This window comes from Oryzias latipes, chromosome 10, assembly GCF_053564925.1.
Source record: "Oryzias latipes strain Hd-rR chromosome 10, Olatipes_Hd-rR_3.1".
NCBI lineage: Eukaryota > Metazoa > Chordata > Actinopteri > Beloniformes > Adrianichthyidae > Oryzias > Oryzias latipes.
This window is the reverse complement of record NC_136246.1, coordinates 15615982-15643789: the sequence shown is the minus strand read 5'-3', so window position 1 is coordinate 15643789 and position 27808 is coordinate 15615982. Positions and strand designations below refer to the sequence as shown.

The window sequence follows — 27808 nt, the reverse complement described above, 5'->3', positions numbered from 1 at the left end:
AAAAAACAGTAAAGTATTTCCCTAAACCTTTCCTGTTGCTTTCAAAATAAATTCAGGGTAGTTATGGGAAGCAGACAAATTTTATACATTTCATAGTTATATTATCTGTTTTAATTCATTTATTTAATTTTTCCAATTCTAGTGTAGGCGACACTAAATATGACTATGTCGAGAGAAATATTCAAACAGCCTTGGTCTTTTCCGTCAAAGTATGAAATGAACCATACAGTTTATTGTTTACTTTAAAAAATAAAAGTTCCGTTTATGAAGTCACCAACTAGGAGTTCTTGTAGCTGCCAAGGTTATCAGAACGGTTTTTAAGAGCACTTACACCTGACCGGAGACATTTATTACAGGTAAGAAATTTGTTTTTCTGGGTTTTAGTTATTTAAAATCGCGTAAACTGAACATAATTAACCTACTTTTACAGCCAGAACAGAAATTTATGACATAATGAAGCTAATGGAACCGTAATGGACGTTAGCGGCTAGCATGTTACGGCGTTTGCGTAGCATTTTAGTTCCGTCCGATTCCTTAAAAAAAATATTATTTTTTTCATATTTTTTTCAGCTTTAGTCAATTAAATGTAAAAATGTACAATTTAAATGTATTTTTAGTGTTCAAATATAATTGCGCGAAATTGACACGACATAAATTCCCGCTGCTTAGATTTATTTTTGGTTCCCTCCATCGCTTTCCCACCGTTTTGTCTTTGCCGACATTTTAATACTTCTCTACTCAGTAGAAATATTATTTTATTATTTTGTGTGTTTGTGTGTGTATTCTCGAAATATGTCTCCTCGAAAGCTAAAAACCCTACATAATGCTCAGAAGGAGTATAATGCATGCAAGTTAAAAATTATTGAAGAAAAAAAAAGGCAAATACAAAACCACAGCAGAACTTTTCACTATTTGATTTTGCTCGTAACATTGTAACTACCCACAGTTAAGGATTTTGGCTTATTACTTTATTATTAGTGTTTTTTACTAATAATAATTTAAATGATCTACATGATCTGCCATATATAAGAATGTGGGAATAATACTAGGTGAATTATAATACCAAGCTGTTGTATACTGTAAATTATATTTATTACAATAAACTCTTACTGTTTTTACTATTTTAGGTCAATGTTTTAAAAAAATAATAATAAAGATTTTAATATTTAAATGTATTGAGGCCTTTACTATCTTCATTGTCATCCCAATATCAACCAATTGCAAAAGACGGTGTAAATTGCAATAAATGGTTCCCTTAAATGTTTATACACAAGCTAAAACAGTCTCATTGCAGCTTGAAGTATTTAACAAATTCAGTGGGGCCTTTTATGCCTTTGACCAATCAGATGTTTTTGTTTTTTGTTGATTTATCAAAAGTCATATCGTCATTGCGATATTGGTTGCTAATATCGCACGTTTTTCTCATATCGGCCGGCCCTAATATTGAGATATAAATGTATTTTTCAACTGCTCATCCTTGACATTTAGTCAGTTTGTCACTTCCTGGATTTCAGGAGCCCAGAGCACTGAGGACAAGTGCGCCAGCGGGATGGATGTCACAGGAGAAATGTGAGTCCCGCTAAGAGAGCACAAAGCACAGGACAACATCGAAGCAAAAAACTGCCATGCTGATCAGTCTCTTTGTATGAGTTTGCAGATCTCAAAACGAGATGCTGGAGAAAATTGCTGAATTGGATCACAGTCAATCTCAGCTGAGGGACAGCAATGTTAGGATGATGCACTTGCTGGACGCCGCAGACGATGAGATAGTACTGCTGCGCTCGGACAACGCCACGCTCAGAAAACAGCTTGAAGCGTAGGCCGTCCTGTTTTGTTGGCATTCAGTGTGAAATGAGTGTTAGAACATTGCCTTCCCAATACAAGCAAAATGCTTTTCTGATAGTCTTTGGTGTCAGATTTGTACATTTTTCTCTGAAAGCTCAAACTTTGTTACGTTTAAATCACTAGTTATGAGAAATCAGTTTTTCATAACCTAACAAAATTGGTTTTAGATTAGAAATTCAATATGGAAATCAGTATTTCTTTGTTCCAAACTTGTAAATGGAAATTGACTAGAATGCATTTTGCCAGAATTGCATAGCTACAGCTGTTGGAAATGTGTTCGTGTGTCAGCAGCTTGAAGAATGTCATCAGTGAAGTGCCGCAGGTTGAAGTGGAGCCCTGCATGTTCTCCACGGCTGATGTCAACAGCTGCAGTGAAAAAAAGGTCCATGATCTGGTGCGTCATCAGAGATGTGGATCGTCTTTGCCAGGGATGCTCGGACCAAAACCAAGTAAAAGTGTTGAGAAAACCCTTTGATTATTGTTGTTTTGCAGGAGAAGGAAGCCAGCGATTTAAAGCAACAAAATAAGGAACTAACTGAACAGGTAGTTTTAAGTTGAGACGTCTAAATAACTCAAACGAGTGTGAAGCTATGTTCCCAGTGGGCATTTGACACAAGTTCAAGAACGCAATAAATACGGGTTCTTGAGTGCATGTTTAGCCCATGGTGTTCACACTGGTCAAGTAGGGAGGGACTTCTTCTTTGTATTCTTTTTCTACTGTGTATTAGCGCATGTCCACCACCTCAGGAAGAGGCTTGGTGCAAAGTGTTGAAAAGATGCAAAACTCGTGAATCTTGCTCAGGGTTTTTTTTCCCACAGCTTTATTCTGATAAAAGAAAGACTTGATGAATTCTGGCTGGACACAAACCGCAATGATTAATTTATCCTTCATAACTAATGTTCATACGGTTGGTCACTCCCATGAATTAACAGGGATTTCATCCATACGTCTCTACATAACCCAACTCCCTGATTGGTCAAAGTTTGACTTGGTTTAACTTCCAATGGCTAACAATGTTTCCCTTCCAGTGTGTGCTCAATTGCAGCCCGTTTTGTACGTAGAGCCTAAAAACGCTGGTAGAAACTCGATAGCGTCTCGTGTATTTACTCTGAAGCTCTGTGTGATCAGAGCTTCAGATGATTCGTAAAATCAGGGCAGTTATTGGAGCTGGAATGGCAGGATTGGCTTGGATAAAGTGAACTCTAATCACACTTGGCAGATACTTGAAGAGTGTTTGGAAATTGTTAAACTTCATGTCAAGTGTGTGTTTTCAGCTTAAAGACATCACAGAGGAAAGAGACCAAAACAAGACGTCTTTGGGCAGAATGGGAGCAGCCTTCGAGGTAACTAACTCGCTTTTGCAATAGATCAAACGATGACCGGAGTGGGACTCTAACTACTTACAAATGATTTGATATTTTTAAACATTCTTTATGGATTATGGGACAATATGAAATGGCAAGCTGATTATGTCTTGTGTTTACGTTTTAATCCATTTACAGCTGTAGGTGTCCAGCTCCCTTACAGTTTTGTTTGTCATGCAGTGGATCCGGATGATATGCCTTAGATAAGGCAGACATACCCAGAAAACAAATAAGACAGTAGCTCCAAAGGACGGGAATTTAACACCTCTGGTCCACACAGACAATTGATTTTTCTGTGCGTTTGTTAAATGATGCTATTTTGTAACACAAAAAGCACAGACGTGTTGTCTTGTATTTCAATAGAGTATATCTACTTTTAGTTTCTTTTTGGAAAATCTGATTTAAACTCACATCAGGACCAGATAGTCTCAGTTTTTCCTGTAGGTGCTTCAACTTTGTCTGCTTTGAAATAGCTGTGGAGCTACAGCCAGCCCCTGATTGGTGATGTCATGTGTTTCTACAGCGTGGAATGGAGGAGGCTCAGTTAGAGCTCCAGCAAAAGGACGAGCTCATTCACCAGGTAGCAGCAGGAAGATCATCAGGACTCAGCGTGGAGGAAGGAGTCAGGATTGTTGGGGCCTCTCCCTCTGGGTCGGCTGCAGTTCAGCCGCTGCAGCTCTAGATGGGGACCTGCATGACCTGGTCCCCACCTCTGAGGCTGCATTTGGCTGGCTATGGAGCTATTCACAGAGAGGGAGGTCCCAAATATGAGCCCTTCCAACAAGAAACCTTTTGCTTTCATGCTCAGCCTATTTCTATTGTCTATTCCCATAAGTTTAAGTTTTAATCTAGCCACAGGGGTTGCAAGCCAGTAACTTCTGTGCCGGTCCCAAGCCCGGATAAATAGAGAGGGTTGCGTCAGGAAGGGCATCCGGCGTAAAAAATTGCCAAAATAACCATGCGAATCATCCACAACACTTTACACATACCGGATCGGTCGAGGCCCGGGTTAACAACGACCGCCACCGATGCTGTTAACCTACAGGGTGTCGGTGGAAATTTGACTACTGTTGGTCGAAGAAAGAGGGGAGGCAGAAGGGTCCGTTGCCAGAGAGAGAAGGGAAAAGGCAGGAACATAGGTTTGAGAATAGGGACTCTTAACGTTGGCACAATGACAGGGAAAGGCAGAGAGCTGGCAGACATGATGGAGAGAAGGAAGGTAGATGTACTGTGTGTGCAGGAGACAAGGTGGAAGGGCAGCAAGGCACGTAGTATTGGAGGAGGATACAAACTTTTCTATCATGGTGTTGATAGGAAGAGAAACGGGGTAGGAGTGATTCTGAAGGGGGAGTTTGTAAACAGTGTTCTAGAGGTGAAAAGAGTCTCAGACAGGATGATGAGCCTAAAGTTAGAAATTGAAGGGGTGATGGTGAATGTAGTCAGTGGGTATGCGCCACAGGTTGGCTGTGAGTTAGAAGTGAAGGAGAGATTCTGGAGTGAGTTGGATGAGGTCATAGAGAGTTTTCCCAGAGGAGAGAGAGTTGTTATTGGAGCAGACTTTAATGGGCATGTTGGTGAGGGCAACAGAGGTGATGAGGAGGTGATGGGCCGGTTTGGTGTGAAGGAAAGGAATCTGGAGGGACAGATGGTGGTGGACTTTGCGAAGAGGATGGAAATGGCTGTAGTCAACACTTACTTCCAGAAGAGAGAGGAACATAGAGTGACATACAGAAGTGGAGGTAGGAGTACTCAGGTGGACTACATCCTATGTAGACGAGGTCATTTGAGAGAGGTTAATGACTGCAAAGTGGTGGTAGGAGAGAGTGTAGCCAGACAGCACCGCATGGTGGTGTGTAAGATGACTCTGGAGGTCAGGAAGAAGAAGATAGGGAAAACAGAAAAGAAGACCAAGTGGTGGAAGCTACAGAATGAAGAAACTTGTGAGGAATTTAGGCAGAAGTTGAGGCAGGTCCTGGGTGGTCAGGATGAACTTCCAGATGACTGGGAAACTACAGCAGAGATTATCAGGGAAACAGGTAGGAAGGTGCTAGGTGTGTCATCTGGAAAGAGGAAAGACGGTAAAGAAACTTGGTGGTGGAATGAGGAAGTACAGGAATGCGTCCAGAGGAAGAGGTTGGCTAAAAGGAAGTGGGATGTAGAAAGGACTGAGGAAGGTAGACAGGAGTACAAGGAAGCGCAGCGTAGAGTGAAGAGAGAGGTGGCAAAGGCCAAACAGAAAGCTTACGATGAGCTTTATGACAGGTTAGACACAAAGGAAGGAGAGAAGGACTTGTACAGGCTAGCCAGACAGAGAGACAGAGATGGGAAGGACGTGCAACAGATAAGGGCGATTAAGGACAGAGATGGAAAGGTGCTAACAACCCAAGAGAGTGTACAGAAAAGATGGAAGGAGTATTTTGAGGAGCTGATGAACGAGGAAAATGACAGGGAAAGAAGGGAGGAAGATGTGGTTGTTGTGGAGCAGGAAGTAGCAGAGATTGGAAAGGATGAGGTTAGGAAGGCTCTGAAAAGGATGAAGAGCGGAAAGGCCGTTGGTCCTGATGACGTACCTGTGGAGGTATGGAAGTGCTTAGGAGAGACAGCAGTGGAATTCCTAACAAGGTTGTTCAATAGGATTTTAGAGAGTGAGAAGATGCCTGAGGAATGGAGGAGAAGCGTTCTGGTCCCGATCTTTAAGAACAAGGGTGACATGCAGAACTGCAGCAACTATAGAGGAATAAAGTTGATGAGCCACACAATGAAGCTGTGGGAAAGAGTAGTGGAAGCCAGGCTTAGGAAGAAGGTGGAGATTTGTGAGCAGCAGTATGGTTTCATGCCCCGTAAGAGCACCACTGATGCCATTTTTGCTTTGAGAATGGTGATGGAAAAGTACAGAGAAGGTCAGAAGGAGCTGCATTGTGTGTTCGTAGATTTAGAGAAGGCGTATGACAGGGTGCCGAGGGAGGAGCTGTGGTACTGTATGAGGTCGTCTGGAGTGGCAGAGAAGTATGTCAGAGTAGTTCAGGACATGTATGAGAGAAGTATGACGGTGGTGAGATGTGCTGTAGGTCAGACAGAGGAGTTCAAGGTGGAGGTGGGACTACACCAAGGGTCAGCTTTGAGTCCTTTTTTGTTTGCTATGCTGATAGACAGGCTGACAGACGAGGTAAGACAGGAATCTCCCTGGACAATGATGTTTGCGGATGACATTGTAATTTGCAGTGAGAGTAGAGAGCAGGTGGAGGAACAGCTAGAGAGGTGGAGGTTTGCTCTGGAAAGAAGAGGTATGAAGGTCAGTCGTAGTAAGACAGAATACATGTGTCTGAACGAGAGGGATCAAGGTAGAAGCGTTAGGTTACAGGGGACTGAGGTGAAGAAGGTGCAGGAGTTTAAGTACTTGGGGTCAACAGTTCAGTGTGATGGGGATTGTGGAAAAGAGGTGAAGAGGCGTGTGCAGGCAGGTTGGAGCGGTTGGAGGAAAGTGTCAGGAGTGTTGTGTGACAGAAGAGTGCCAGCAAGACTCAAAGGAAAGGTGTACAAGACAGTGGTGAGACCAGCTCTGCTCTATGGGTTAGAGACGGTAGCAGTGAGACAGAGACAAGAGGCCGAGATGGAGGTAGCGGAGATGAAGATGTTGAGGTTCTCCTTAGGAGTGACCAGGTTAGACAGGATAAGGAACGAGTACATCAGAGGGACGGCTCACGTTGCCTGTGTTAGCGACAAAGTCAGAGAAGCCAGACTGAGATGGTTTGGACATGTTCAGAGGAGGGATAGTGGATATATTGGTAGAAGGATGTTGGAGATGGAGCTGCCTGGCCGGAGGGCAAGAGGACGGCCAAAGAGGAGATATATGGATGTCTTAACAGAGGACATGAAGTTGGCTAACGTTAGGGTAGAAGATGTTCATGATAGAGTGAGGTGGAAAAGGATGATTCGCTGTGGCGACCCCTGATGGGAAAAGCCGAAAGAGAAAGAAGATTCCCATAAGTTTAAGTGGTGAGGTGTGAAAGGGGTGGGGGGTTGTGTTTAGGTCTGGGGAGGGGGCTCAATTATAATTTTCGTGCTTGTTTTAACATTATTTATATTGTTTTGTTTTAATGTAAAGCACTTTGTGTTGTGTTTTTATAGGAAAAGTGCTATATAAATCAAATTTGATTTGATTTGATTGTCCCAGCACTTTAGATTGTTTGGTCTGTGAGATCAACCAGGACTTTTGCTGAAATCTTTTCTTTTTCTGACAGAAAGAGCTGCAGTTAAAGCATCTGAGTGAAACTATGGAGGAGTATTGTGACATCATAAAGGTAACCAGAGCGAGGAGACCATATTTCTACAACTAGAAAGGTTGCCTTTAAATGATGATTAACTGATTTGAATTGATGACTAAATTGAAGTGACTAAATTGGGGATTTATTTTTTCTGTAGTTGAACTCTACCAGGATTTTACTGTTATTTTCTTTTTAATCTCCTTCAACTTTTTCTGTTTTCTAGGATCTCAGGCTGACGAAGCAACAACTCACGGAGCAGCTGGAGGAGAGACGGGAGGAGGCTTCGCTGTAACCCAAACACACACACACACACACACACACTCGTCCTCTATGGACAATTCCCATAGAATGTCTCCACTATTTACAACTGCTTGTCTTCATTACCAGTGTGATGGAGTGCATGAGAGCAGAGGAAGGATCCCCCTCTCCTCAACTCTCCATTGCAGAGGAGATTCTGCTAGCTTCACCATGTGAAGTAACTCCTGTATGACCACTCACTAAACATGCAGACAGTTTGCATAAACACACATGATGTTGTTTTACACAATCGTTCCAGAATTTAACTTCAGCTAATTCCTCTGAAATGAGGCTTAAGGCAGAGCTACAAACCGTAGACATAGATTATGGATGTGAAGGATACAGATACACATCAAAACATCCAGCTGGTTATGAGAGTAACAGCACAGGGATCCTGCAGGATTATAAAAAAAGTCTTAAAAAATCTTAAATTTCAATATTGCTGTGTGAAACTTCTCTGTTTCACATATCTCGTCAAAAATGTGATTTTTTTTTTTTCACCCACAAATGTTTTAATCAAACAATGTAAATAAAAACACAGGCAGAACCGATTGCTATGCAACCAATACGCTGGATGCTCAACAAATAAGAAGGCATGCAGCCATAGTTCAGATCATGAGAAAATGTCAATGGAACATGGCGTGGATGAATAAAGCTGTCCTGCCAGCTGATAACACGTGGTGCAAACAGAAAGACGTCCAATCAGGAGCTTGCTTCTACCAGGTCAGGTCATTTACAACCGGTTGAAGGTGAACCAAAGAGAGGGATGTGTGCACTAAACATGTGACAATCTTGCTTTTTCACAGCACAATACCCCAATACATTCATTATTTTACCACAATAAACAGTCTAAAAACCCAAAATGTCAGGTTTTAAATATGTTATATGTTAGACATTTTGTTTTTCATGCTTAAAATAAAAAGTGCCACCAAGAAAAAAAGAAGAGTTTCTCTGTTAAAAGGTATTCTAATTTTTAGTTTTAATGCCAAATTAATCATAAGTATCTAGATTATATCTCAGCTAAAAGAATTGGACTGTATCCCATCACCATAAAGTTGTTTGAGTCTTTTATGCATGGATAGGTGGAACATGTCTCGACATGCGTATAGAATCATGGGAGAATCATGTGAGGGGAAAAATACACAGCCTTGAATTCCAGTGAGATGTTTTGTTTTTTGGTAGCAGGAGCCTGAATTTGAGAAGAATCAGGAAGAAGAAGCGCCAGCAACCAAGACAAGTACTGTAAAGTACGTTTCATATGGTGAACAGACGCAGTACTTTGCTGTTAGATTGGTATTGATGATATATATCAACTTTTGTTCTTTGTTTCTTTACGCCTCTCCTCAGATTTGTTATTTTCTGGACGACCGCACAGAAAACAAGGAGCGTTCTGATCAACATCTGCTGTCTTTTTGTTTTTGCCGTCATCCTTATAGTCTGCTGTTTGCTCTTCACCTGCGTTCGGCCGCTGATGCCCTTCATTGCTTTGAGCTACACAGCTCCGCCTCCTGTTTGAGCTTTGACCAACATCTGCTGCAAAAAAAAACTACAAGTAAAAATGTCAAGTTGGATTCTGACTCGTTTTTCCAGTCTAAATAAAAACAGGAGTGGGAAATATCTGTGTTTAACAACATTACAAATCAAAAGAATAAACAAATAAGTGAAGATTGAAACCCAAAAAAATTTAAATGCTGCAGAAAATGGTACGAGTGTGTGAAACATAAATATATTGGATTTTGCACATGTGTATGAGTTTGCATGTTTTCTTTGTGCATGCATGGATTTTCTTTGGGCACTCCCATTTCCTCATGTTCCCAACCCATTCATTGAGTTGAGAAAATGAATGAATGGATTTTGCTCATTTTTACTTAAAACTTATTAGAATACTTTATTAATGCCATTTTTTTCTACACATTTTTGCTTATTGGCCTGCGGTAAACAGATCATTCAGACGCAAATGCTGCAAATCAAACCCTAAAAAAGGAGAATAAAATATGTGCAGAACTATAAATAAGCTTGAGTTTGAACCCTGTAAACCTCACTACATCAAAGACTTGACAGAAAAATCAAAGCCCATTCTTTGCCTACTGTCTCAAATGTGATCCACACATTTTTTTAACATGGTGGGATTTGTTCTAAACAATTAATTACTGTATCACCAAAATTTTCATTCTTTCAATAGAACAAGAAGTCTTTGAAAACGAATAATAGTTGTTAAAGGTATTCCCTCATACCAAAACCTTTGTCTGCTGCCTCTAGTGGAAAGAAGATAAACTACAGGGCAGAAAACACGGACCAAATGATATACAGTGAGTTTTCATGGAAAGTTTGGATTGTTCTAATGAGACAGGGGTCTCAGAAATGACAGTATCAAATTGGATAGAATGGTTAAATAGATTTAAAAACAAAGACACAAGAGGAGAAGCACAATAACTTAGAATTCAAACAGAGGCATGTGAAACTCATGAAATAAAATGAATATACTAAAGGTGAATCATTTCCCTGTAGCACTTACAGGGAAACGTAATGTGAAAAGATGACAAATTGAAATGTGACAGTAGCCCCACCCAGCTGTGGGCACTCTGGAGACCAACACCCCCTTCTGGTTGGTGGAGAATCGGCCTGACATCAGATTTGGGTCAAATGGACGTGGAGGCAGACAGCCGTGGTTCTGTCTGAGCTCCGGATCATTCCACGCTCTCATCCGCCGGGCGGGGAGGAGGGGGGCGGGCTTGCGTCCGCGGATGCGGGATGCTGAGATGACGGGCCGAGCCGAGACTCGTTCCGATTCTGATGATGGAGCCTGGAGCGGGTCCTGCTGAGACACCATCCACCGGGAAAGTAGCAACAGGCCAGTTTTGATCCCTGCTGTAGCAAAAGAAGAGAATAAAGAAGAAAAAAAAGGGGGGGGGGGGGTCTGCTGGTGGGTCGGTCGTGGCGGCATGTTCTGATCGGAAAGCCGACGAGCAGCGGCGGCCGGCGGGATGAGGACTCCCAGGAGACCGAGGCGGACGCTGCTGCTTCCCCGGCTTTGCATCGGTGCAGTCGGTCTGCTGGCGGCTGCGTGGCTCTGTCACGTCCCGGACATCACAGGTGATTCCATAGACGCTTTGATTCCTTATAGTCGGAACAAACCACCAACCTCACATTTATCATGATATATTTGTTTATCAGCACATTTTGTACCTCACTGACAGTTTCTGTTGCTGATTTTATATCTGTCAATCTGATTTCAGACTCTGGTGAGGCTCAACTCATCTCTTTATCAAAAAGAGAGCTGATCCAGCAAGAAGACAACCAGACTGACAGTAAAACCAGATGTGGTAATCATTGTTTTTGTTTCCTTTCAAAATAAAAATCTTGATGACATTAAGAGCATCATCTCTATTGTCTCTCTCAGTAGCTGCTGTGCATCGCTCCATCTCTATGGTCCCCCTTCATTCTTCATTTCCTCTAACTCTGTACTTGTAGATGTTTAAACACAGTCAGGCTTTTGAAGGACCCAGTTGCTAGGTAACCGGATGCTGGATGCTGCATTGTAGTTCAAAGTGCCTACCCCTGTCCTAATGATCTGCTGATGAGCAGCATCTCATCAGCATCTCCCTCAGAGTGCTTGGACCTGTTTGTTTCAAAGACCTGGAGGGGGCGATTTGTCTTTATGGGAGAGCTTTATGAGCAACACTGATTCATAAGGAACAAAGTTGCAGATTCATTTAAAGTCCTACACTGATCATCTTTTGATCCATTGTAAATATGTTCCCTGTGGTATTTTTCTTATTATTATGTCATGTTTGGCCTAAAAAACATTTATTTCAAATAAACTTTATTTATAAAGCCCAATATTACAACAGTAGTCATCTCAATGGGCTTCAAAGTTTGACATATTTTTATGCAGAGCGGCAGTAGTTCATTAGAAAATTTGCCTCTGACTTGTGGGTGGGACTGTTGGGCACAGAGTAAACCCATCCCCACTTTCCATCATCCATCTGTCAAAACGCTATCCTGCTAGCTTACAGCCCCTCACAACCCCATCCTAACATTACTGGTGCAACAAAAATTGGGAGCAGTAACCCTTGTGCTATCATAGGCACTTTAACATTGGGAGTGGGGTCATCTAGACCCACTAGACAGTGCGCTGAACCTTTTTTCTTCAATGATTTGTGATCTTCACTGGTGTCCATGGATTACATGAAATCTTTCCACCTTTGTCATGGTAGGGAGAACATGTCAATGTAAGGGTGGGGTCATACGATAGCACAAGGGTTATTGGAGCTCTCCAGCCATGCTGTTTTGAGTCAGATGCCAACTCAGATGAGGAAAACAGAGATGTTTGTGGATCCATTTGTCTGCAAGGGGATGCACTGGGATGGAGCAGAGAATGGAAGTTCAGGCCTGCAAATTGTAACTTCTATGTCACAGAGGTTTGGTTCCAACGGCATTTTTTCATCTGCTTCTGATTCATAAAAATTTGAAGAAGGAAATACTAAAACATGCCATTTTAAACTTAATTTTCTTTATGTATGTCCTCCATCGTCTGAAAAATGCCACAAGAACATTTTAGAAAAAAACAAAAACCGAGACCGGAACATTTAGAAGAAAGGATTTATTTTTTAAAACAGCAGTGGAAGCCGGTTATTATCTTTCATGATTGGAAAAACACATGCAAATATGTCTTTGGAAGCTTAACCTGAAGCAGCCTGGGAGCTTGTTGCTAAGGGATACCAGTCATACCTTCAACAAAACCAGACGTTTACTCCTGCAGACTGCACAAATGCAGAGGCGAGCACCTGTGTGTTCATGGTATAGCTGCATATAATGTCGTCAGTGACCTAGTTCTGGCTCCAGAATGACTTTTGAGCACATTTTTTAATAAATAATTTAGGTTTTTTTCCTTCCTTTGAGGGGAGCAGAGACATTGTTGGTTCCACTCTTGATCATGGAAATATGAACAGAGATTGTAAACATTTCGTCAATTAATTTCATTCAAAACAGGAGGTCGAGTGTTTAAGTCTCACTCACTCTTCCTTTTTCTTCTCTTTGTCAGCTATCAATGAGTTTCCAGAGGACATCTTCACTCTGGATCAGAGGAGGCAGGGTGCAGTGCTGCTTCATGTCCTCTGCGTGAGTGTCAATCTCTAGGAGAGAAAAAAAACCCACAAAACTGTTCACCAAAATAAAATGAAGATGATACGTCTCTTGCATCTTACAGGCCATGTACATGTTTTACGCCCTCGCCATAGTGTGTGATGTTTACTTTGTGCCATCGCTGGAAAAAGTCTCAGAGGTAAGACTTGGAGACAAAGTCAATAAAACATTTACTGTGATTAACAGCATATTCTGTCTTCCTGGTAGGTTTTAGACATTGTTCTAAGGTAGAAGTTAAATAAAGTTTAGAAATATCAAGAATTTATAAATAAAAGACAAATCTATGCCTTTTATGTTTTCCTAAAATGATCTCAAAAAGGTTTTTGCAGCTCTCTCTATAGGGTACATTTTTGTGTTAGGCAGGTTACTATTTACCCATACTTGATCTGATGTGCACAGGAGGGAACAGATGAAAAAATGGTGAACAGATGGACATTGGTTGGATAAACAGAGGCTTGTGTGTGAAAGAAACAGATGTGTCCCTGTAGGGTCAATAAATAGACAAGCAGAGAAGTACAGAACATTTGTTAAACATGTTTTTTAACCAACTGGATTCAATCTTATCATTTCTGTCCACTAGAACCTTCAGCTCAGTCAGGATGTTGCCGGGGCAACCTTCATGGCAGCTGGGAGCTCCGCCCCTGAGCTCTTCACCTCTTTGATTGGTCAGTATGCAGAACAGGCTTATGATTATTTGTTAAAGCCTCTCTTTAAAGAAACTTTATGTATCTATACAAATACTGTTCATACATACATAAAGTGTACGTATGAACAGTATGTTATTTTAATCTAGAAGAATAGCATTAAAAAAGGACTGTAGGAACAAAGTATAGAATAAATTACTTGTGATTATTTTTGTAGTTGTTTTTTAACTTTTAATCTGCAAAAAAAAGCAATCTCTACCTTTTTTTTTAGCTCTATAACTTTATTTACTGTTTGCATTCCCTTCATGTTTGGGTATCAGGGGTCTTCATCACAAAAGGAGATGTTGGGGTGGGAACCATTGTGGGGTCGGCTGTTTTCAACATCCTGGTCATCATCGGGCTCTGCGGCATCTTCTCCGGACAAGTATGTCTTTACGTTTGATCCTTTTTGTCCCCTCTTTTCACTTTTAGAGCTTTGCTGTAGCAAAACAAAAGAGAAAAAATGCACTGACCTCATGTTGTGGGAGAAAAAGTTCTTTTTCAAAACTGACGTAAACCTAGTAAGAATGAAAAGTGCTTTTTCAAAGTTAATTTATCTTAATTTAACATCTGCATTAAAACAAAAATGTAAGATATTTTTTTTTGTTTTTGTAGCTAGAAATAAGATCAGGTGTCAAGGGGGTTAAGAAATACTAAACAACATAATGAGAGCAAGGCTTTCTCTCAAATAAAAGTTGTGCCTCTGCAGTTAGGAAATTCAATATTGATTCATCAAATTCATGAAGCTAACTGGTCTGTATTATTTCAGGCAAAACAAAAAAAACGTTTCTGTTTGTTTGATTTTTTTCAAATGAATCTCACTTTTATTAATAAAACTTAATCACCACTTATGGGTATCCATAACCAAAAAATGTGTTTTAGAACAAAAATCTGACAGATGAATCCTTTTCCATGCTAGTTGTATGGAATTACAGGGTAAGAAAATCAACATTCCCTTTGTCTCTTTTTGTTTTGAAGTAAAAAGGGTTTTCTTGTTTATTTCCTGTCAATCCCCTTCTGCAGCCCATCACTCTGAGCTGGTGGCCTCTGTTCCGAGATGCTGTCTTCTACATCCTCTCCATAGTGGTGCTCATTCTGGTGAGAAGAACTTTTAGCTCCACTTCTTAATCCACATCCTATTGTCCCATTCAGTCCAGTAAAGTGGTTACCGTACAGGATTAGGATTAATCAGATTGAGGTTTTTATGGTGAAAATTGTATTCTGCCCTTAAATTTGCTATTGAGGACATAAAAGTAAGAGGCATTTTTTAAGGGGTGATTTCTACAACGTTTAGCACATTTGTGGTCTGTTTGTGAGTACATATAAACATTTATAAAGCTATTTTATTTTTTTCTAGGTTTGTTTTTTAAGACTAATGCAGTCTTTTTTTCATAAAGTCTCCAGGGCATCTTATGTTTATCACAAAACACTCATAACTAAAGCCTCCAGCAGGGTTGTAAGCACTACTTGCCCCCTTAGACCTACCCTCACTGGCTGAGCGGCTGCTACATGCCCCTTACTCTGCTCTTGTTCAGAGCTGAATGTGACAAATTCATCGACGTTTTTTTCTTGTCAAAATGTCGACTTTTTCGTTGGGTTCATCTCCATAGCAACCATTTTGTGTCCTGGTCACCTTGGAGCGACGAACATGTCGTTTTTAAAAGAACGGCTACAAGTAAACTTTTGGATTTCCTTGGCAACAGAGGATTTTTCACTGTAAAAAATGTGTGGGCAACAGGGAAACGTCGCTTTTGCAAACTTGCAACACTTATGCAACTACAAGTACAACTTCTAATTCCAACTTTTTTCACCCAAGTACCCTCACGATGATGCTCAGAGAGTTAGAAGGCGAAAGTTCAAAATTATAAGGATTTTGTATATGGTACTAAAGTTGTTGTTTTTTAATTCAAGATGACAGCCTCTTCCCAAGGTCAGAGGTCGACGGAGCTTCGGTTGTTATTGTAAATTTAAACTGACAGCGTGTGTATGAAGTTTCATGAAGATCGAGTATTCATTTTCCATACTGTACAAAAATATGAAAATTGCCAAATGTCACATTTTGCTGGAAAATGGCCACCAACCTGCAGGTTGTGTGAGCATCACATAATGATCTCAATGGGTTCACAATGTTCAAAATTGACTTTCGTCAGGTACGGGGTGTGTGCAAATGTTGGTGTGTTTTTCATTATGTGGTGCGAGTCAAATTTTCACTCAACGGTGCAATAAGAAAGAAGAATTGCAAAAACAATCTGGTCCTTGCAGCCCAGGACTGCTGCAGGACAAAATAATGCATTTCCACACAAAAAAACATTAAAATTCCATAAGAAAAATTAAGGTTGTTAGATGAAATAATTATTATGACAATGTTGGAAGAAAATCAGCTCATGGATACTTAGGAACTTAAAGATATTGGTTACATGTTTTGGTTCTTACAGGTGCCCTGGTGGAACTATAAACCTGCTGGACATGACACTTGTTACTTATGAGAAACAACAGAAAAATCCATTCAAGAGCTGTGACTAATGTTCACCTTTGCTTTTGTTCACAGGTGATCTATGATGAAAAAGTCATGTGGTAAGAGTTCAGCTCTTTCCTTCCAATGAGGTTTTCAGCAACGTCTCTCAACCACAACCCGTGTTTTGTGTTTCAGGTGGGAGACCATCATCCTGATCTCCATGTATGGGATCTATATAATCATCATGAAGTGAGCCTCATCATCTTTGCTATTTTGTTGGGGATGTCCATTCCTTTTGTGAAAATGACAGTTTTGTGCGCCTCTTTGTGTAGGTTCAACAGATCTCTGTGCTGCCTCATGGAGAGACACTGCAGCATAGACGGTCAGCCGTGCATGAGCAGCCTGCGGCGGGCGACTGCCGTGGGCAACATGGGGGACGGCGACAATGACATGGTGCCGCTCAAGCCAGGTGCTGGAGCTCGCGTTTGTACGTGTGCACGCGTGCACTGCAAACAAACAAACCCACTGACACCGTTTTGTTTCCCACGTGGGTTTCAGACCTGCGAAAACAGAAGCGACTGACTTTCTCCTGAAACATTTGTACAGACTCGTGTGTGGTGGCGGGTCAGGACTCCGCGGCTGGGATGGCAGATGAAGGCTCGAACCGGAATCCCCACAAGCTCACGCTGTCAGAGGCAAGCTTTCTCCTCTTTCACCACTGTACCGCTTTTAACGAGATACATCCCCTTTTTTGTTTCATGAACAGTCAATCATCTAAATATAAGATGGCCTGCTTTGTGCAGATCCCTCTCTGGGCTTTGGCACGTGATGCAATTTTCAAGGTTAAGGCAGATCAAAGCTTACAATGATTCAGAGTCTAACCAGTGGAGCAAAAATGACCGTAAGATGCAATTTTCATGCATAAATTGAAAAAAATAAATAAACATGATAAACAGAAAGTGATTAAAAGCTTAAAACAAGAGTGAGTACAAGAAAAATCTTAATAATTCTAACTAGATTTTTACCAATTGTAAAAGCGTTCCAAGTGATCTTCTAATTATGATTATGCAGTTTTTAGCCAAATTCAAAAAGCCTGTGTTGTTTTTTAAAGACATATTTTCTGCAGAGCGGCAGCAGTTCATCAGAAATTTGCCACTAGGTTCTGCGCAGGATTGTTAGTGCAAAAGTAAGCCACTGCTTATTTCCCATCAGCCCTTTGTTTACACTGTGTCCCGCTAGCTTACAGCCCCTCACAACCCCAGGCTAACAATAGCGTAGCAAAAAAAAAAAAAAAAAAAGGTGAGCAATATCAAAACTATCTAGCCGTACAGTAATGGTTCAGCTCACACGAGGAAAACAAACATGTACATGGATCTGTTTGTCTGCAAGTGGATGCATCAGAATAGAGTGGAGCAGGGAAGTTGAACAAAGAAATACTCAGAAATATAATTTTAAGCCTAATTTTCTTCTTAAATGTCCTCCATTATGAGAAAATGCCACGAAGACATTTTAAAAACACCATTTTCATTGGAGTGGGTTTTTAATCAGTGTTTGTATGCTAGTTTTTTTTGTAGCTTTATAAAATGTTTGCATTGTGTTGTATTTTATCATATCTGTAACCTCTAGTAATTTATAGAATACAAAGTTGGTGCGTTCATAACATCCCAATTTATGAATTATTCTTATGGCTCATTTTGTAATACACATTGTTGCTGTTCGGTGGTTTTGTAGGTGTTTTTTTTTTTTCAATACCTCACTACCATAGCTGAGGTAGGGCATTTAACCAAAGAATCTTGATCTCAAAGAATACATTATATAACAAAAAGACACTAGACTACTACTGGGTTATTGAAGCAGCTACGACACTTAAAATATGCGCCAAATGCATCTGCATTTAACCTCTTAAAGACCTACTCAGATGACAATTGACAAATTGCATTTCTGAGTACCGGATTCAAATAGTTGTAAATCAACCGAGACGTTGTTGAAGCTGTGTCATTGTCTGTGATGCAGAAGAACGGCAATGCAGACTGTTGGTTCACACACAGGAACAGAAAAGAAGCATTTGGACACAAACTTCCAACATGTGAATGTAGGTGTGACATAGAACTTTCAACGGCAAGCCAAGCTCCCTGCTCCGCTCCATTCGGATGCATCCACTTGCAGACAAATAGATCCATGTTCGTCTTTGTTTTCCTCGTCTGAGCTGGAATCTAGATCAAAATTGTACAGATGGATAGCTCCAATGTTGCTCGCCATTTTTGTTGCATCGGTAATGTTAGGCTGGGGTTGTGAGCTAATGGCAGATCATGTAAACAAATAGATGATGGGAAGTGGTGGCATGTTTACCCCTTGTGCCATCCTATGACTCCACCCTTACATTGACGTGTTCTCCCTACCATGACAAAGGTGGATAAAGGTGAAGAGGATTTCATGTAATCCATGGACACCAGTGAAGATCACAAATCATTAAAGAAAAAAGGTTCAGCGCACTGTCTAGTGGGTCTAGATGACCCCACTCCCAATGTTAAAGTGCCTAAGATAGCACAAAGGTTACTTCTGCGCCAACAGTCCCCGCCCACAACACAAGAATTTCTAATGAACTCCTCCCTCTGCAGAAACTATGTCTTAGAAATGGAACACATGTTTCTTAACTTTGGCTTAAAACAGCATAATCATAGTTTAAAAAAACACTGGGAACGTTTTTAAAATGGATAAAAGATGATCGGAACTTTAATGCATCATCCTTTATAACACTGAGATCCAGACATGAGGCTGTGTTAGGAGCGATGACTCAGCAGACAGGCCTCTGCCTCCATGTCTGTTTCTGTCCATGTTTGTTTTTTTGCACACTGAGCTTCACCTGGTGGGGTCCCTGCTCCCTCTCATACCCCACGGATCTGCCTCCTCAAACGCCACGCTCTCTCACAACACTTCTCCCTCTTTCCCTCAGAGGCAGAGGCTGATTCGCGCTCAGGCGGGCCCAGAGGAGGGAGCAGTTTCAGGAGAGGAGGGGACCAGCTGGGGGAGGGAGAATGGGACGGGGGCTGAGGGGGACGGTCAGCATCTGGAGGGGGAGAGAGGGAAGGAGACGGAGGGAGAGCAGTCTGGACAGCAGAAAGAGGAGGAGGACGACGAGGGGGTCGTGCATGAGGAAGAGGAGGCTCCTTTCAAACCCTTTGTCGTCCCAGGTAACTGAAGGAACGAGAGCTCATTTCAAATATTTTTTATTCATCTGATATTTTCAAAAGGCGGGAGTATTCAATGAGTCAGCATGTTCGGTCTGACTCACAGAATAGCATTCTCCACAAATCACATGTGAGTTACCTAATGTCACATTTGCACTTTTCAAAATAAGAGCCATTTGATGCTGAGACGTCTAGGTGTGTTACCATCTGTCTGCTGCTTTTGTGAAAACCTCTTTGTCAGTCTAAACTCAGCAGACAGCCTCGCTGCCTCTGTGTTCCTGCTTCTCAGTGAGGGAATTAAAGCAAAATAAAACACTGACACCTTCAGGACGTGAATAATTAAGACAATAAGATGAATCTTTAATGGTGCCCACAATCTGTGAGCTTCTGTGTCCTCAGATGGGTGGTGTTCCAGACTGAAGTGGCTGCTCTCCTGGCCACTGAGCTTCCTGCTTTACTGCACAGTCCCCAACTGCACCCAGCCTCGATGGGAGCGCTGGTACCTGTTCACCTTCTTGTCCTCCACTCTGTGGATTGCCCTCTTCTCCTACCTCATGGTCTGGATGGTACGAAGCCACACAGTTGCTGCAGCACTCGAGTCATCACAGTGAGTCATAATCACGGGGGTTTGCTTTCTTTGTTAAGGTGACGATCATCAGCTACACTCTTGGAATCCCGGAGGTCATCATGGGCATCACCTTTCTGGCCGCCGGCACCAGCGTTCCCGACTGCATGGCCAGTCTCATTGTGGCCCGGCAAGGTGTGTTCCCATTTTGTTTGCTCGGTTGATTGGTTTATTCACAGCAATAAAAGTCCCACTCTGATCTTTTAAACTATTTTCAAATCGTTCCAAGTGGTCTTTTAATTATGATTATGCCGTTTTTAGCCAAATATAAAAAAAAAACTGTGTTGTTTAGTAGGACTTTTTTTTGCAGAGCAGCAAACTTGCCTCTGCCCATCCCCACTTCCTGTCATCCATGTGTTTACACGTTCTCCCGCTAGCTTACAGCCCAGCACACCCCAATCCTAACATTAGTGGTGCAACAAAAATGGCGAGCAATATTGGAGCTAGCCAGCCGTACAGTTCTGAGCCAGATGCCAGCTCAGAGTTTATGCATCAGAATGGAGCAGGGAGCTTGTGGCCTGCTGATAGTAGCTTCTTTGTCACACCTACAAGCTTTTTCAAGCAGCATTTTTTCATCTGCTCATGATTCACAATAATTTGAATAAATAAAAAAAACTTTATTGATGTCCTCTATCATAAGAAAAAGGCCAATAACACCATTTTCATTGGAGTGGGTCTTTAAAGACATATTTACTGAATATATGGTAAATATTACAGAATAAACAACTTCATTAAGTTCTCTTAACCCAGAAGGCAGGCTTTTGTACATTGGTTCAATTTTGACAAGGACACTAACTGTTATTGTTAACCTTTTTGCGCATCTCACCTGGGCTCGCCACAGCGAATCACCTTCACTCATTCGCACAGGTGGTTTGACAGAGTTTCTATGCTGGGTGCCCTTCCTGACACAACCCTGTATTTTATTAGTGCTGGGAACCAGGACAGGGAGACCCTGACTCTTTGTGGCTACACAGTTAGGCAGAAGTGTGAAGGATCTTGACTAAGGACCCACGCTGGATGAAGATCATTGCGCCCCCTGGGAATCAAACCCTGGTTTCCTGCTTGCCAGCCCTCCCCCAACCAATAATCTTTACAATAATCAAGAAGCTTTGATACTTGATCTGTGATTAGCAATAATAATTTCTGCAATCATGTAATGTCTTTAATTAAAAGTTGTAAACCGATTTATAATAAAAATGTAAACAAACAAGTGACATAAGTGACATAGTTAAGTAAAGCATAATAGGGATGGGATAAATCCGCTTCCTCCAACTCTTTTTCAAGCAAATAAAGAAAACTCTCTTTGACAAACTTCACAAATAATGAATTCAATGGGTCATATGCATATATACTAATACATCTAATTCCAAAACAAATATGATGCTGATTTTTTTTAAATTAATCTGTAAGTTGAAACACATTTGTGAGCTAATCATTTTTTTTCTTTGTCCTCCTTTTTCTTATTTTTTTTTTACATTCAGCCTCTGTCTGTTTCTGTGACCTTGTCTAAAGTAATTCAGCTGTAAAAAAAAAACACTCTTTTTTTTGCAATTCAAGCAGAAAGTTCATGCATTTTTGCACAAACATGATCATTGGTTCATGTTTACCTTCACTGGGCAGATGTGCAGCATGACTACACGTGGTCCGCTGTCAGCCTGCATGTTTTCACTGGTTTACACCTCTGTGTTTTTTGTGGATGTGGAATACTGCAGGGCTCGGTGACATGGCCGTGTCCAACTCCATTGGCAGTAACATCTTTGACGTTCTGCTAGGCCTGGGCTTCCCATGGGCACTGAGGACCCTCATAGTCAGCTATGGATCAGTGGTAACCAGCTGTCAATGGCTCTGAAAGTGTCTGTCTTCCCCTTTTTGCCCTAGATATTTGGATTAACCCAAGACTTCCTCTCTCATCCTGTGTGTTTGTAAACGCACTCGTCAGTAAAGTTGCATCAAAGCCAGACAGACAGCAGGGCTTTCGCTCAGCCTCTCTATCATTTATGTTCTGCTCTTATGTTCTTGCTGAGTCTTAGCGGCCGCTTTCACACTTTCTGTGAAAGAAACCATGACCTCACTTCCATTACATCTGTACAGCCTCAGAAACAGAAGTGTTAAAAAGATGGGATTCACAGAAACAGAACATGGTTTTAAATGGCCAATGTTTATCCCACACCTGAGATTTTACTCTACTTGGTTTTTTCTTAATAATGGGTCTGTTTGGAAAACACAATACATTTTGAAGCTAGCAAAACACATTTATTTGTACAGTTTATTAAGGGTGTAGCGATTCTTTTGTAAAAGGGATTTGATTCATATCATAATTCCTATTTGCCAATATAATTCCATGTTGACATTGTTTTTTTTTTAACAATTTACTAAAGTTGATCCAGGACATTTTTAGCCAAAAATTCAACCAGTGTGACTCAGAGATAAATACCTGAACATTTCAGGTGAAATTCTTGTATTTCTTGCAAGATGATCAAGTGTAAATGAAATATGTGTACAAACAAGTATAAAAAAAGGAATGAATGTAAAATCCATTCACATTTTAGTGTCATAAAGTTCAGCCCACTGTTGTTTTTCCACATCAAACTAATCCAAAGGGAACATTTTAGCACACTGAATGGTCACATGTCTTTGCTGAACTCAAAGTGTTTCCACATATTGGACTGGAATGATGGGCTTATCCGTTTTTGCTGACATCATGCATGTTGTTATTTGTATCGCTTTTACGTCGTAGTGAAATAAATTTATTGTGCCTCAATGCAAATGGTATTTTTCAATATCCGTATAATATTTCTTTTATTCTGAAATTATTTAATAATGGCATAGGTCGATTCAATTCAATTTGATTATATTAACCTTTGTGCTATCTTGTGGTTTAGCGCACTGTCTAGCCCTTGTGCTATCCTAGGCACTTTAGCATTGGGAGTTGGGTCATCTAGACCCACTAGACAGTGCTTTGAACCTTTTTTCTTCAATGATTTGTGAACCTCACTGGTGTCCATGGATGACATGAAATCTTTCCACCTTTATCCACCTTTGTCATGGTAGGGAGAACACGTCAATGTAGGGTGGGGTCATCTAAGATAGCACAAGGGTTAATCCAAAGGATCTTCATGCTGGGATTTTTTCTGCTTTTAGGTGACCATCAACAGCAGAGGTCTGGTTTACTCCGTGATTCTGTTGTTGGCCTCAGTCTCACTCACTGTGAGTATCCCTCGGTTAAACTGGCAAAGCTGAGCATGCTGAGATCAGGAGAAGATTACTTGGAAAGGAAGGAAGCTTTGTGTTTTGTGAGGTGAAGACGGCGGTGAAAACAGTGAGTGTCTGTTTGTCCTCCTCAGGTTCTGTGTGTCCACCTGAACCGTTGGAGGCTGGACCGCAGGCTGGGCCTTTGTCTCCTGCTCCTTTACGCCATCTTCCTGCTCTGCTGCGTCGGCTTTGAAAAACTGTAGGGGACGCCGCCTGTAATTTCTACCCATTTCCACCACCACAGAGACGACATCCAGAGGAACACAACTTGCATTTCACCGTGGCTGTACATGTTTGAGCTTTGTTTTGTTGTGACACTGGATGTCAGCGCGTTTACCTTTACTAAATGAGTATTTTGCATAATTTTGTACTGAAGCACCTTCCGCCCAGGTTTTATGAAATCAGACGTAATTATTACTAAACTTTGTGTCTCAAAAAATGCATAAAATATCACATTTTAATGCTTAGACCAAGAAATCTATGAATGAGCCCCTAACGTGTGTTTGTTTACATGTTGCTACTTTATAACTGCCAAAAGTAACCTTGAAGATGAGAAAAATTTATAAAAAAATATATGTTTATATACTTGCTTGTCACTTCGTGCATCTATTTTACAGCTTTTTTTTGTCTGTAGGTGTAAATGATGTTGCATGGCCGATCAGCACGCTTCAGACAATTGCACTATTGTGTGTCTTGTCACAATCCCATCTAGCCCTAGACCTACACATTTCTGGATGTAACAACAGTTGACATTTTAGAAATGAGCAAGAAACAGATCACAGAAAGATCACATGAAAGTAGTGGCACAGGTTAATAATGGCTTATGATGGAATTTAGCCAATCACAATCAAGAAATCACACACGTAATTTTGTAGTAAATGCTGGGGGGGGGGGGGGGGGGGGGGGGCGTAGGTGATTGATTTTCATGACAGACGCCTGGGGGCTGGTGAAAATTTGAACACGGGCCACATTTGGTCAGCGGGCTGGACTTTAGACATGTTTGTATTTGTATTAAATGGATTTATGCCCGATTGAGGCGGCAACATTTTGGGGAATTATTTCTTTTAATTCTTTTTGGTGGACGTGGAACTACTTGGAAAATTATTTAACTCCAAATCACAAAAAAAGAAAACGTAAAAAGTTTGAAAAAGGTTCACCTGGACACTTCAGTTGAAGATGTTTTGCCTCCAAGCTAGGCTTTTTTTTTCAACTTGAAAAGACTAAGTCCAGATGACCTTTTGTTAAAACCTTTTCTGCTGAAGCGACCTTTAATAAATTAGGGATTTTGCAGATATTTATATATATATATTAAATACTAATAATTATCTTTACAGATTCTGATTCTGATGCAAGGCAATCCTGCAGCGTAGTTTATAAGTGTAAAAACAAGAAAAAGCTAAAAGAAATATTAATGTTTTCAACAGTTTTCACACAGTTTTGTGAAATAGTTTGGAGGTTTATGAGATGAAGCAGAGAGGAACAGCTTGTGGCTCAGTTTCCTTTGGGTTTTTTTAACTTCTTATAAAAGCTATTTTACGTAATCAAAAAACTATTGAAAACAAAGCAGTCAGATGTTCCAGAGCCAGAAGGGTTAGTCCTTCTTTCTTGTATTTTTGTTTGATTGGAAAAGATCAAAAATGTTTGAGGAACCTGTATGTGTACAGTCAGGTTGAGGAGGGTTGACAAAGGACCCAAAATGCAGAGACGAGGAAGCACACGGTTCCAAGTCTAGGGGTTTATTTCCAAAACAGAAAGCGCTGCTGAGCAGGGAAACCTAACCAAACTACCCTTACAGATTCTAGTATGAGTATACTTTTGTAACCTTCAGAAATGTCATCAATAAATGTCATTTTAAAAACTAAAAGGGATTTTTCTTTTTTACAATTTTAAATGAAACATGATTTTTTTCAATTTTAAAGTATTTCCTCCAGAAATAAATGCCACACGACTAGTTTCCTGTGTTCCAGGGAGCATTATTTACCGGTAATAATCATTTTAAAATGGCTATTGGTAATAACAAAAGCTGTTGCAGAAAGATGTTCTGCACACATCCCACAGTTATCCGCTGTGCTCATTTTTTTTCTGGCCTCTGAAATAAGCTCAGATGACCAGTTAAAATCAACCCTCCGCCTCTTGCAGCTGTTGGACATATTCTATCAGTGAGCCATCTGCTACATTGTAATTTCTAGCTTCTTCATAAACAAAAAGGCTCATCAAGTACGTTTACATCATATTTGTTTCCTTTTTGTGCTAAGCTTCCTCATAATCAAGTGACCTATTTTTTTACACTTCATAAATAATTTTAGGCACAAACAGGCAAATTTGGGAAATTACACCCCTCAGCCTCCCTGGGAAAGTCTATGCCAGGGTATTGGAGAGGAGAGTCCGTCCGCTAGTCGATCCTCAGATTCAGGAACAACAGTGCGGTTTCCGTCCTGGTCCTGGAACAGTGGACCAGCTATACACCCTCTCTAGGGTGCTGGAGGGATTGTGGGAGTTTGCTTATCCAGTCTATATGTGTTTTGTGGATTTGGAGAAGGCATTCGACCGCGTCCCCCGTGGTATCCTGTGGGGGGTGCTCTGGTAGTATGGGGTCCGGGAGCCTTACTTAGGGCTGTCCGGTCTCTGTATGACCGGAGTAGGAGCTTGGTTCGCATAGCCGGCAGTAAGTCAGACCTTGTTCCCGGTCCATGTTGGACTCCAGCAGGGCTGCCCTTTATCACCGGTTCTGTTCATAGTTTTTATGGACAGAATTTCTAGGCGCAGCCAGGGCCCGGAGGGAGTCTGGTTTGGGGACCACAGGATTTCCTCTCTGCTTTTTGCAGATGATGTTGTCCTGTTGGTGTCATCGAGCCAGGACCTCCAGCGTGCATTGGGGCGGTTTGCGGTCAAGTGTGAAGCGGCTGGGATGAGGGTCAGTACCGATAAATCTGAGGCCATGGTTCTCGACTGGAGAAAGGTAGCTTACCATCTCTCGGTGGGCGGAGTATCCTTACCCCAGGTGGAGGAGTTTAAATATCTAGGGGTCTTGTTCACTTGTTCACGAGTGAGGGAAGACCGGATCGTGAGATTGACAGGCGGATCGGAGCAGCATCCGTAGTTATGCGGTCGCTGTATCAGTCCGTTGTGGTGAGGAGAGAGTTGAGCCAAAAAGCAAAGCTCTCAATTTACCGGTTGATCTTCGTTCCAATACTCACCTATGGGTGAGGTGGCTGGGGCATCTAGTCGGAATGCCTCCTGGACGCCTCCCTGGAGAGGTGTTCCGGGCATGTCCCACTGGGCGGAGGCCCCGGGGAAGACCCAGGAAACGCTGGAGAGACTACGTCTCGGCTGGCCTGGAAACGCCTCGGGGTCCCCCCAGAGGAGCTGGAGGAAGTGGCTGGGGCGAGGGAAGTCTGGGCATCTCTTCTTAGACTGCTGCCCCCGTGACCCGGTCCCGTAAAGCGGAGGAAGATTGATGGATGGATGGATGGACAGGCAAAGGGGCGGGGCGTGTGGGGGGGACCCCACAGGTCTCCAAATGTTCAGGCTTCAGTTGTGGAAAAATTGTTATCAGCTGTTTTGTTTTTGTTTATTGAGAAATGCATCTATGAGATGTACATATGCAAGATTAGATAAGAGTTCAATGGCTGCAGATTTTCATATCTTAAAGGGTCTATATCAATTCAAAATCAACTTTTTTGACCTTTTAAGTGTATCATAATGTAAATTCCTCACAAAAAGAAACCCCAAAGTGGTATTTTGATCCATTCAAGCATTTCTGAGTATAAAAACCAGCTCTCTGAGCACCAACCCCTCCCAACCCACAAAACCGAGTGGGTTCTCACATTGTGATGTAGATGTAGATGTAGAGAAGAGTCTAAACTGCTGGCACCGCCCCCAGACTAACACACACACACACCTTCAAAGTGGAGCTGGCGGTGATTGGCAAAAAATCTTTCCTTTAATAGGCACAACATGCAAAGAGAAACATCCATCTTTGCAAAAGTTCAGATATTTGTTTTTGTGGGCGAGACGCAGATACGCTGCTGAGGCCAGCAGGATGACGACAAGGAGAGAAAGCCAGTGCCTCAGATATTGAGTTGTTGTACTTCTAGGGAGGAAAAAACCTGAAAATAACTCATATTTCATTAAAAATTTGTTCTTTAGTTTTTATATTATTTTATATATGTACTTTATATAGTTTACCCTGGACGGTTCAGCAATAGCATGATATAGGCCCTTTAAATACATATAAAAAGATTTTCTTGGAGTTTATACTGAAATTCTTGAGTGGAATACTAAAAGGGGCACATATTAGCTCTGATATGTAAATTGACTGAGGTACAGTAAGGACCATAAATATTTGGACAGATACACATTCTTTTCTAGTCGAGTTTCTGTACATTACCACAGGGAATTTGAAATAAAACAACTCAGATGCCATTGAAGTGCAGACTTTCAACTTTTATTCCATGGGTTGAACAAAAAGATTGCATAATAATGTGAAAAACTAAAGCATTTTTAAACAGTTGTTTGATTTAAAATTTACTGTGGTAATGTACATAAACAAAATTAGAAAGAATGTGTCCATCCAAATATTTATGGTCCTGATTGTACCTTCTTATTTAAAGCTCTGATATGGAAAAAGGTTTTATCTTTAGGCGATGGAACAGCATAACATCCCTGGCAGGAAGTTTGTGGATGAA

The 27808-nt window shown here is 41.3% G+C and overlaps 2 protein-coding genes across 8 annotated transcripts; both read left to right on the top strand.

Annotated features, from left to right (window-relative positions):
- The first annotated feature begins 216 nt into the window (after nt 1-216).
- Nucleotides 217-9343, top strand: LOC110015742 (uncharacterized). Of its 6 annotated transcripts, none has more exons than XM_020706509.3 (12): nt 217-356; nt 1515-1569; nt 1658-1816; nt 2137-2239; nt 2338-2388; nt 3121-3189; nt 3734-3790; nt 7452-7511; nt 7699-7763; nt 7863-7959; nt 8958-9019; nt 9120-9343. In XM_020706509.3, exons 2-12 carry the CDS (start codon nt 1550-1552, stop codon nt 9286-9288), a joined length of 912 nt encoding a protein of 303 aa, XP_020562168.1. In that variant the 5' UTR covers nt 217-356; nt 1515-1549; the 3' UTR covers nt 9289-9343. The 6 variants fall into 6 exon arrangements, with proteins under 6 accessions (XP_020562168.1, XP_020562166.1, XP_020562167.1 ...); XM_020706507.3 differs by having other exon boundaries at nt 8955-9019; XM_020706508.3 differs by having other exon boundaries at nt 2134-2239.
- A 1003-nt stretch (nt 9344-10346) lies between these two features.
- Nucleotides 10347-24984, top strand: LOC101173951 (sodium/potassium/calcium exchanger 3). Of its 2 annotated transcripts, none has more exons than XM_011480024.4 (17): nt 10347-10865; nt 11009-11095; nt 12817-12893; nt 12982-13056; nt 13498-13582; nt 13882-13985; nt 14624-14698; nt 16149-16174; nt 16251-16304; nt 16388-16524; nt 16662-16750; nt 19009-19246; nt 19643-19809; nt 19889-20003; nt 21581-21693; nt 23010-23075; nt 23213-24984. In XM_011480024.4, exons 1-17 carry the CDS (start codon nt 10757-10759, stop codon nt 23321-23323), a joined length of 1728 nt encoding a protein of 575 aa, XP_011478326.1. In that variant the 5' UTR covers nt 10347-10756; the 3' UTR covers nt 23324-24984. The 2 variants fall into 2 exon arrangements, with proteins under 2 accessions (XP_011478326.1, XP_011478325.1); XM_011480023.4 differs by having other exon boundaries at nt 16388-16542.
- Nucleotides 24985-27808: the final 2824 nt, after the last annotated feature.